This window comes from Lygodium microphyllum, chromosome 1, assembly GCF_053477565.2.
Source record: "Lygodium microphyllum isolate KBCC chromosome 1, Lygodium_microphyllum_v1.1.10, whole genome shotgun sequence".
NCBI classification, from domain to species: domain Eukaryota; kingdom Viridiplantae; phylum Streptophyta; class Polypodiopsida; order Schizaeales; family Lygodiaceae; genus Lygodium; species Lygodium microphyllum.
In genome coordinates, this window is record NC_141135.1 from 71,894,893 (window position 1) to 71,906,928 (window position 12,036).

General features: G+C 41.4%; 1 protein-coding gene across 2 annotated transcripts in view; it reads left to right on the top strand.

Annotated features, from left to right (window-relative positions):
* The first annotated feature begins 2,658 nt into the window (after positions 1-2,658).
* Positions 2,659-12,036, top strand: part of HCAR (coenzyme F420 hydrogenase family / dehydrogenase, beta subunit family) — a 151,855-nt gene continuing 142,477 nt past the window's right edge. For both annotated transcript variants that reach the window (XM_087678495.1, XM_087678487.1), the window contains exons 1-4: positions 2,659-2,921; positions 3,005-3,095; positions 7,333-7,417; positions 7,857-7,968. In XM_087678495.1, coding sequence (XP_087534621.1) covers positions 2,777-2,921; positions 3,005-3,095; positions 7,333-7,417; positions 7,857-7,968 — 433 coding nt within the window. In that variant the 5' untranslated portion in view covers positions 2,659-2,776. The remainder of the gene's footprint in view (positions 2,922-3,004; positions 3,096-7,332; positions 7,418-7,856; positions 7,969-12,036) is intronic.

Consider the following 12,036-nt stretch of genomic DNA (forward strand, 5'->3'; position numbering starts at 1 on the left):
TCAGGCTCCAAGATTGTAGGCAAGTCGGGAAGGTTGTCTGTCTCCTCTGGCATTGACGGTATAGATGGGCCTTGCGAGTGGTCGATTGGCTCCTGCAATCCATCCATCGCACGTCCACGAACTCTTCTAATTGGCTGCAAAGGGTGCACTCCCCCTTGGGTCGAGACATCACCCCCCTGGATACAAAATTTGCCAACAAGACCCAATCTTATTGTGTATGGTTTTCAATTAGCTTGAGAGTACAATGCATGAAAATGCTAACTTCAAATTACCGTTTGCTGAAAATCTGCAATCGTTTGATCAATGATCTCAGATTGAAACTCGCCAAATCGTCGTACGTGTTCTATAGACAATCGGCGTTTTCGTCTAATTGCCAACTTGCATTGAGAGCAAGGACATGGGACACGTTGATTAAGATACGACTCGCGGTCTTGAACAATAAGACCTTCTTCGTTTGCCATCTTATCAACATTACAGCAAACGAGGCTTAAATGGATAGCTTTATGGAGATGTACGTCAAGTTGCAAGTTGACCATAAACCTTGTATTGTATATAGTAGTCGAGAGATTTTCCAATGTTATATCTCGGCCTTGTATCATGCTCAACGATTTGTTTGTCCCGGTAGATAATTATTTGTTATATCTCGGCTTTGAGTATAAGTAATCCATTTTAAAATTAATGCGCGCCATCTATGAAATTTTATAACTATAGTAATAAAATTTATTTCAATCAATTCTACTCATAGTCATAAGACCTGAGAGAAATTATCCTATACTCAATTTAAGGGTTTCTTCTTCTATAACAATAATTTTGGGTTCATTTTGATGAAGTACGTGGCCATATGCAAAGCACATTGCATACCATTATCAATAAGTATATTATCTTAAATTTCCTTCCCCTCCCTCTCCCTCTCTTTCTCTCCCTCTCCCTCTCTTCCTCTCTTTCTCTCACCCTCTCCCTCTCCCTCTCGTTCTCTTTCTCTCCCTCTCTCATTTTCTCCCTCCCTCTTTCTCCCTCTCCCTCTCCCTCCCTCCCTCTCCCTCCCCCTCCCTCTTTCTCTCCCTCTCTCATTTCCTTTCCCTCCCCCTCCCCCTCCCCCTCCCTCTCCCTCTCTTTCTCTTTTTCTCCCTCTCCCTCTCTCTCTCTCTTTCTCTCTCATTTCCTAAACAAGCAAAAAATAAAGTGATTTAAACATCCTCCAAGCAAAAGGGAGAGGGAGAGATACAATGCACTTTCCTCTCTTTCTCTTTCTATCCCTCTCTCATTTCCTTCCCCTTCCTCTCCCTCTTACTCTCTTTCTCTCTCATTTCCTCTCCTAAACAAGTAAAAAATAAAGTGATTCAAACATTAAACAAGCAAAAGGGAGAGGGAGGGAGAGAGAGAATGCACTCTCCCTCCTTCTCCCTCTCTTTCTCTTTCTCTTCCTCTCCTATTTCCTCCCCCTCCCTCTCCCTCTCCCTCTATTTCTCTTTCTCTTTCTCTTTCTCTTTCTCTTTCTTTCCCTCTCCCTCTCCCTCTCCCTCTCCCTCTCTTTCTCTCTTACTCTCTCGTTTCCTCTCCTAAACAAGCAAAAAAGAAAGTAATTTAAACATTAAACAAGCAAAAGGGAGAGAGAGAGAGAGAGAGAGAATGCACTCTCCCTCTCTTTCTCTCCCTCTCCCTCTCTTTCTCTCCCTCTCATTCTCTTTCATTTCCTCTCCTAAACAAACAAAAGAGAACGATTTAAACCTTCAACAAGTAAAAGAAAGAGAGAGGGAGACTCACTAATGAGATATGGCGAGCGTGGGCAGCTTCTCTTTGCAACGAGGGCTCCTCCTCTCCTTTGCGAACAACGGCGGTTGCGGCGGCGGCGGCAGCAAGTCTCTTCCTCTTCTTCTCTCACAAAGCCTTGGCTCTCTCCCTCGCTCTCGCTCTCAAAAGGCGAAGAAAAGAAAATGAAAATGGCGCTCTGGTTTCGGCCGCGCTTTTTTTCCCTGCGGCGTCGCTTTTTAGTGATGCCAATAGATAGCGACGCCGATATCTGCCGTCGCTAATCGGCGTCGCTAATTGCCCAATTCCTTGTAGTGCTCTATTCATTAGGTTATAAAAAGCAAGTTAATGATACAATTTATTGGCTTTTATTTTCACTTCTTCATTGTAACACTAACAAGCTCAAACATTCTATGCCTCTTAGAAACAAACACAAAAGCCACCATATGATAGCTAACTTTAACTACTTAGACTTTCCAAATGGACATATGATATTGATCAACAAGTAATATTGCAAAAACATGAAATTATAAGAACCTTTGAGATGCTAATAACATCATTATAAAGAAGTAGGCACCAACCAACAAATATAATATTCATTTGCAAACCACCAGCTACTTCAACAACAATTGAAATAGTGCCACATTGCACAAAAAAATTCAAGGTTGACTATAATAAGTCTAAAGGTAATAGTGGAAACCTAAACAATTTAATCGACAGACACAACAAAACTCAACAAATCACACAACCGACAAAAACATTATAAACAGTAATAGATCACATATGGACAAGTAAATTAATGAGAGATTTTAAGATTAAACTGGTATGATAATAGGAGCCAAAATTTTAAAGTTATCCTTAACCATATAGCAAATTAATGAGAAGAGAACTTTTAAGATTGTCCTTAAATTACCGATTCAGTGGCGCTGTTGGAGACAAGCGAAGAGTTAGCCGAGTTCGGCCTTTCACCATTTGCCCCCTTCCTCTCTCGTTTCTCTCTGCCCTCGGTTCTGGTTAACCGTTGATCATGCACGCAATAAGCAGAACTCCTTCTGTGCATTCCTTCCCTTCTTCAATCCCCACCCATCATCATCATCATTACCATCATCGTCAGCATCATCATTATTACCCTTCCCCAGCCATCCGATGCTCAGGACGACCTGAAAGCAAAGGTAATGCTCCCAAATCACTCTCAGTTTCCCTTTACATTTTGCAACTGAAGCGACACGACTGACCATCTGTATGCCACAATTAGTTGAAGCTCCTAAGAAGCCTGCTGATGACTGGAGGAAGAAGGCCAAGCCAATTAAGCCTGGCAGCTCATATCCTGCAAAGGATCATTGCAGGTGAGCTCAAGACAACTTCTTGAATCTTATTATCTTCTCATTGCAGGTTTCATTAAGACAACGACTCCTCTTATTTAGTTTTTTATACGTTCCATCGGTTCTTTTTCCAATCTTTGATGATACGGTTCCCACATTTTGTTATCTAATCTAACAGGCATTGATGGTATGCTTCCGAAATTATGTTATCTAATCTAACAGCATTTTAATCACAATGCTACAAGCTCTTAATCATATGCTTCAATCATATGCGTCTTCAATTCTGTCATCTCATCCAACAGGCTTTCAATCGCAGGCTTCATGCTTCTAATAATACGCTTCTTTAATTCTGTTATTCCATTCAACAAGTATACCTCTTTTGTACCCAAAAAAGTGTGGCTACATATATAACAAAAAAAAAAAACCAAAGAGATACGAGGGCTCAACAGCATGGCTGGAGCTAAAAAGGGTCTACGCTATATGCATACAAGGCCTCTTTGGGGGCGATGGGGGAGGAGAAGCCAATAAAAGGGAGTGTAGCACCATCAGGTTTACCATCCTAAACTCTGAAAAATAGGCTATAGTAACCCTGGTTGTGAAGAAAAAACTGCCAAAGCTATTATCAACGTCAAAAGTCACCTTGAAGTTGCTCCCAATGCCTGTCGAAGGGAATGCATGATGTGGAGGGCCAAAGCTCTGCCAAGATGGAGTATAGTAAAGGGCATTCCCTGATGAAGCTTAGCTGGAAGCAAGCCTTTCAAATGTGCCACATGGCAAAGCTTCCAGTGAGCTGCCAAACCTTCAATGGCAAAGCTGTGGGCTCTAGCTCCTGCCAGCTAGGTAGGGCTTCTAGGGCAATGACCCACACAAGAACTAGCCTTAATGATAAAGATCGTGCCCTGCATCTCAGCTTGATAGAGCAGACATTGAAATTTATTGCCAGTAGAAGGTCCCTAGGTGATGCATTTGAGGCTAGGCTCTACATGGAAGTGAATCCTGCAAGTCCCTCTCTACTACCTCACACAATCAAAGGCAATGATTTGGAGTCTTTATGCACAATCTATGGTAGGGCTAGCAGACCCCATCTCGCTGCATCTATGCCTACCAATGCAAGCCCCCCACGAGCCACTGATCCCAAGGAAACGGTACGGTTAGTGGGCAGGAGCACAGAGTGTGTATGGCAAACATTGAGAGATAGAATTCATAAACACAACAAATGAATGAAACGATTAATCATGTACAATGATGTTACAATACAGCCTTGGGATTCCATGTCTCTCGGACTGTTACTGAGCTGAGCAAAGTCAAGTCAATGATGCTGATCGCAGCTTGGAGATGACTATGCTTTCCTGACTGACCAAGCGGCAGCACTTCTAAAGGGATCTACATTGTGGAGGAGTGAAACATAGTCCTTTGGGCAGACGAGTCAATGATGGAGATGAGAGCTGCTCCAAAATGAAGATGGCAGCAGTGTAAGTATACCCAGCAGCATAAAACACAGATCTTACAGTGGCAAAGATGACATCAGCTCTTGGGGTGAGTGGTGGCTGGAGGCTGTGGGACTGCTGAAAGGCCTTTTGAGGAAACAACACAGGTATAGATGTTTGAAGAGGGCTGTTTTCTGTAAAATGCTGATGGTGCAAGTGTAGGTGACTGCCGAGGGAGCCTTGAGGGATGCTGGTTGGCATGAATCAGCATGAAATGCAGGGTCTTCTGGGTTAGACAGTGTGCTGAATAATTGTGATCAACTGGGCAACACATCTGATGTGAGAATGCAGCTGAAAGATGATCAGAAACAGGTTGCCATGATGTAGAGACATTATCGGCAGCAAGTTCGGTGTTTGGGATGATGTCCAGGCTGTGGGAACACTCCAAATCAGGTTGCCTACATGTAGAGACATCATGGAAGGCAAGGACAACCATTGGGAAGGCTTCATAATTTGTGATGTCCTCTGTGGAGGGGTGCAAAGAGCAATGGAGAGTGCTCAGGGGTGAACTGATCTGAAGAGGAATGAATGGGGGAATGTGTGTAGAGTAGTGAATAATGCTCCTGATATACCCTATTTATAGGGGATTTTGGTGCATTTGTACTACCATGTGAAGTGCCAATAAATACAAATAAAGCCTTTTTGGGGCTGTTAATAAAGACCAAAATTAAGTGTTAATGCACTATAGTTGATTGTTAATGCATGTGAGGATCTTGGTTGCTCAATAGGGCCAATAACTTCATGTTGCATTAGAATGTTTCTCCTGATCCATGCAGTGCAAGAGAGAATCTCATGGGGTCGTGCATATCATCAAGGTGCAACCATCCACATCCAAAGGCTCCACTCATGATTTCCCTGCAGTTTGATAACCTAGATCCTCTTTCATGAAAGGTTGATGAAGGCCAAACCCTGCTGCTGTTTGTCAGCCACTGGCCTACCACCATTTTGAACTGTAAAGAAGGTATTTGGAGGGACATCACCAAGAACTCCGATGGCTTGTCCTAGTGAGAATTGGGGTGGCCAGCAATGCCTAAGTGCACCGGCTCGTTGTGCAGGGGGTGAGGCATTCCTAGGGGATTGTGACATTGATATCCAATCTATATGAGTCCTAGACCCTCTCCTCCTCCACACTACTTAGTCTAGCTTCCCAACCCTTACCAATTAGTAGATGTCCCTCCAAACTCTGATCAAGGGGGTGGGATAGACTCCTATGCTGTCCAAACCTTGATGAAGCGGGGTGAGCCATTCTTGGGGGATTGTGATATCAATATCCACTATACGAGTTCTGGCCCCTCTCATCTTCCCCACTACTTTCCCTAGAATCCCAACCCTTGCCAATCAGTAGATGTCCCTCCAAGCTTTGATGGGGGTGGGCTAGACTTCTATGCTGTCCATTGAATATGCTTGTGCTCTCCAAGCTACAAGCTATCCTGATCTCCGATCTGCCCACCCGAGATGACTAGTTGTCTATCAATTTGAACTCCAACACCTTGGGCAAACATTTGCAAGCAAACTGTAGGGGAAAAAGGAGGAGGAAGCAAAGACTGTCTCCAAGCACCACCCCAACATGGATGGCACTCTTGAAGCCCTCTTGCAAGAGAAGTTTCCATGTCTGCCCACTTAGCATGAGGCCTCGAACCACCAATTTGCCTAGAAAGGATTACTTTGGGTTTAGGATCTCCAATCAACCAGGCTCTAGGCAATGTTGGATAATAATTTCTCTAGTCACTTCAGCTTGGGAATCCTTGGAAAGTGCCAAGCTTGACCACAAGAAATTCCGAACTAAGTAGTATAACTGGGTTGCACAAGCTAACAAGAAGCACTAGTAGGAAGCTGTATACCAAGATATCAATGGTAGGACTTGGGTTTATTACCATAGCTCTGTTTGCTAGTGAGAGGCATGATCAGTACCTCAACTTCCATCGGATCTTTTGCTACTTGAGTGGTGCTCAGCATCTTGGGCTATTTTATACCAAGGGGGATCATTAATACTCGATTTACATACTTTTTTGGATTTTGATTGTGTTGGTTGTTATGATATTTATGCGCCCACAAGTGCTTTTTGCTTTACGTTTGGCAGCTCATGCATATCAAGGTTGAGCATGAAGTAGCCCACACTGGCCACTTCTAGGGCAGCTTTCACGGCTATGGTTGAGTGTGTTTGGCTCAAATGCCTCTTGACTGATTTGGGTGTTGGACAATCATATGCTACAACCATATTTACTGATAGTTAGATTGCATTGGCCAACCAATGTTCCATACACCTTGTAGTTCTTTTCACAAAGGCTTTGCTTTGTGAGAAGTTCAAAGCTTTTCTCAAAGCTTCAGGCTTACTCCCCTTTGTGGATTGATCTAGTCCACCGGGCATGGCACTTCCCTATACATGAGTGCTAGCTCTTGTTCACCACATCATTCGTAGGGGGAATTTGTTGCCATATTTTGGTAGTGATGTGTGTGAACACACTTAGGACCGCCGGGGCACTTTTCCCTCCTTAGGAGTTTTTTTCCCTTGGCCTGGTAAGGCTGTCATCTACATACTTTGATTCCATCAGCTCTGTCTGCATTTGCATTGGCATCCTAAAACCATTCAACATGCTTTAATCATATAATATTTGAATTTTGTTAACTAATGTAATAGGCTTTTAATGGTATTCTTTGTCATTTTAGTTAATTAATCTAACGGGTTGTTAATCATATGATTCTTAAAATTTTGTTCTCTAATCTAACAGGCTTGTAATCATATCCTAACTTTTATTATTCCGTTTTTATTGCAGTCAATGCGGGCTTTGTGATACATATTACATTGCCCATGTTAAGGAGGCTTGCGCATTCCTCGGAAAGGGTATGTCCAAGGTGGAGGTATGTAAACATGATACTGCGCATGATCTGCTTGTTATCTTTAGCATCTGCTTATGTGAATGCAAACATGTGTGTATATTATCTGTTACACATATACAATCCACATTATCATATTATGACTAACAATTTGGTTGGACACCCACACAGACACGACTTGCTCGAAAAGAATGCATGTGATGTGGATGAAGCAACAGAAATCTGAGATGATGTCACACACAGAATGTGCATGTCCACATGCGTACAGAGCATTGCTTGTACATAGATAGTATGTACACATGCCCAGATGAAGGGCTGCCAGGATTGACAGCTTTTGCATTGTTATTCTTGCTCTGCCGGTTTGTTCAAGTGTAAAAAATTTAACTGGTGGAAAGATACGAGCATGCATATGCATGTCCATTTACTGTATTCAGCTTTCAACAGTGTTATCTCTTGATGGCAGCTGTTCGAATCAAAAGTTCATGGCAGGGGGAGAAATCTCGACTTATTGGATGACCTGCATTTTGGAGTTCATGAAGAAATGCTGTATGCAAGAAGGATTGATCCTGTAGAAGGTAGTGGAATGTTTACACTTCTTAGTCTACTTTAAGTTTGCATGTCATATTTATAGTCTCCTTTCACACTCACTTGCATTCCCCTATCCCTCCTTCAGGGAGGGTTGTAGTAACACCTTTGAAAGGTTAGAAGAAGATCTATGAAACTAATTACTTTAATACAAAACATAAATGCAATAGAAAATGAAGAGAGGGTGGCACAAGAGTAATTGTTGGGGAGTTAGAAGCCTTGATATAGTGCGATCAGCATCCTCTTCAATCTTTTGTAGACATCAAAGAAAGCTGTAGGAGAAGCTGGTTTGAGTTGGAACAGTAAGCGTTATTATCTTGCTGCATAAAGCACTCTAGTCACCACAAGTGTGAGAGTGCACAACAAAAAGAGAAAACTTGAACATGGAGAGAGAAGGGAAGAGAAAGACTCCTATGAAAGAAGAGAATGGAAAGAAAATCTGCACTGAGCTGAATGAAAGATGATTACAAAAGAGGACTGACCAGTCCATGCATGCAGCCCAAGTCATTAATGAGGGCATTGGATCAGGTTGGTGATGGAAGGCAGCATTGGAGACAGAGAAGGGTCCTTGTACGTTGGAGTGTGTTGAAACATGCAAAGGCTGAACTTGTGAATGATCAACCAACTAACTGGGCTTGCTATAAATAGCATGGCTTAGTCAAGCCTAGGGTAGTCAAGTATGATTTGTCTGATCCGTCTAGTCTGTGGACTTAGTACGGTACCGAACGTACACAAAAAAATTTCGGATAAAATTTGGTTTTTTGTATGGTCATTAAAAAATACATAGAAAATTAAGGGTTAGGCTAGTAAATATTACTTGTATTAACATGAGAGTGGCTATCCATGAGAGAGAGTATCACAAGGTATTATCCATCCAATACTAATATAGTTTACAAATCACAAATGTCTTTGCTTGAATTTTCAATAGCAAGTCATGAACATGGCGAGAGGTTGAGACAAAATGTAAATCCAAGACTCTAGTCACAAGTAATTTTGAAGATCCAATTTTATTTATAAGATTGAAGACATGTACAATGGATTAAAAAAAAGCTAGCTGCAGTGATGGATCATGGTTCATGGATCACAATATAATAAGTCACAAGTGCCAAGTGGCAAGTACAAAAAGTAGTAGATAGTAGATACAAAAAAAAACCTTAAAGCTAAGACTTGAGGTGAGTTATGTATAATGGGAAGGCTTCATGAAGAGGCTTAGGCATTGTAAGAGGAGTAAATAATATAGAGATGTAGGTAGAGGCAAGGGAAGGAATAGAAGAGGAGGTAAAGGAAGACGAAATAGAAATAGAGCTATAGGGGATGAGACACGAGGAAAAGGATGTAGAGACAGAGTCGAGAGAAGTTGATGGAGGAGAGAGAAAAGTAGAGGAGCTTGTAAGAGAGATAGAAGAAGAGGAGGTAGTAAGTGAGGTATAGGTAGAGATCAATGAGGAGAAAGAAAAAAATGGTAGAGCAAAAAATAACTTTTCTTTGAACACAAACTAAAAAAAAAAGAGGGCGAAAACTAGATAGATCATATATGTCCGACCGTTGGACTAGATGGATCATATTGTATGGATTTGTCTATGGACGGAATGCAACTAGGGCCGAGCCTTGTCAGGTGCTTACTGAGCTGAGAAGTAGCCCTTGTATCCTTTTTGAGTGGATATAGAGCATGTCATAGAAGTCGTGGATAGCTATGATAACTTGATAGCACTTTTGTATTTTGGTCATAACTTTTGCATTCAATATTGGATTGAGGTATTCTATAGCTAGAAATGTGGAATGCGGTGAGAACTATAGATCTAAGCACTCAGAGTTGATTTTGTGAGTTTTCAGTTCTTTGTTTTACATAGGTCAAAACAATTTTGGTTTTGACAACAATCTTACAGGTTATAGAGCTTCATGTATTACATGTCTACATGCTATTCGGGTCTTCCATAAGCTTATGTTGATGCTCGACATTGATGTTTATGCTTATGCTTATGGTGCCTTGGAAGCTTGAATTTGAGCTCTGTTGGATGTGTTTGGGTGTTAGCCATTGGCTTTAGTGATTCTTCACATACGGGTATATGTGCTTGATATATGTTCTCTTGGGTATTTTGGATTCGCTTCCAGTGGGAATCATTTGTATTTTTATTGCAGAGCTTGGTTTCTTTGAGTCGATGGGAGACTCTTTGTGCTCTTTTGGTTTATGCTACATTGTTCATTGTAGAGATTTATGACTGTGGGCTGATTTGCTTTTGAGCTTGGATACTATGTCACGTGTCTTATCATTTATAGTTTTTAAAAAGATTAAACGATTTTTTTTCCGCCTAATATCATACCATACCTATAAAATCATAAGGTACCATTTAGTACCGTATTTTATAAGGTACTAAATGATTGATCTAGTAGTCAAAGTTAAGGAGATGGGGTTGGCCTTTTGCCTCCTCCCTCCCTCTTGTGGTGGAGGCCATGAGTTCTTTTCTAACAAATAATCTAAGTATTTGGGGAATAGATTTCTATACTAGATTTTGATGAGCTTCTAGTAGAGTTCACAAATGATAGGGTAGTGAGACATCCCCGAAAGATCCAACCTGCACACGAGACACAACATAAGCTATATTCACAATGAAAGGGATCGGACATTAGACTCACCTCCTAGCCATAGAGCAGAAATGGACTCACCCTCGAGCTTGGGAGCTAGCGGCACTCCGCGTTGCGATCACATCCCAAGGGTTGGTGTCCCATACACCAGCCCATACCATCGCAGTGTTTAGATGGCCAATGGACCAGAGTTTAAGAGTGGTGATCACACAATTAATGTGCACAATAGGCTAGAGTTAAAGAGTGGTGATCACACAAATAATGTGCACAGTAGGAGCTTGAGTCCTATAAATAGGACTTGGTTGCCCAAAACCCGAAGTGCTGTTGGTGCATTTGCACTAAGTCACTTCATGACCACTATGACAAATGCTACTAGCGTCCATTTGGATTTTCAAGGACATAACACTTTTCTTCTTATGAATGATTATTGTCCTCAGTAATATCCCCAGGGACGAAGTGAGAAAAACAACTCTTCGATGGACGTACCGACTCCTAAGTAGCCTCCATCTTCAAGCGGTTTTTTCATTTGAGCAAATACTTGGGATAAATGTGGAACATAATGAACAGTTTTTTCAAGTTGTGGAACTTCCTTAATCGCAACAATTAATTCACCTTGTCCCAATCATTCTTTCAAATGACTCACATGGAACATAGGGTGAACTTGGATTTCTAAGGTAAATCCAGCTTATAGGATCCGTTACTTATCTTGTTGGGAATTTGACAATGACCACAATACCTTGAAGATAGTTTATAGCACTTGTTGATAGTTATTGAATTGGATTTCTTTGGAACTTTAAGATAAACCCACATACCCTTCTAGAGCTCTCAAGGAGTACAATGTTAATTAGTATAAAACATGACACAATCTTGGGCCGTTTTAATGCTTTCCGTAGCAATCGTCAACATCTCTTGCATATTGTACAGAAAGCCAACTAGGGATTGCATTTTCATTGCCTTGAGGTCTGTGGCAATTGGTGGTTTTGGCTCATAACCATAAATAAGTATAAATGGGCTGTAACTAGTAGCCGAATACTTAGCACTATTATAAGCAAACTCAATCTGAGGAAGATAACACTCTTAATTAGATTGCCCATGGAGACATATATACGTAGCATATTCTCCACGGTTTGGTTTGTTTTTTAGATTATCCATCAGTTTCAGGATTTTCCAAGGATAACATGGATCAAGTTTTCAGATTTTTGAAAATCATTTGTCAGAAATGGCCAATGAATTTTAGATCTTGGTCACTGACAATGTTGTTAGGCAAACTATAAAGTCTATGAAGATGGTCAACAAAGAGACCAACCAAAAAAACAATCTATTATGAATGGGATATTATTCCAGCATCTTTCTCTCAGTAGCTAGCTTTTAGGTGTCTGGACCACCAATGCTTCTCGGACTACTAGGTCCCTCTTGAACTAGTTGTCAGATCTTACCACATTGAAGATCATTTTGGCAATGCCCTTGGAGAGAAA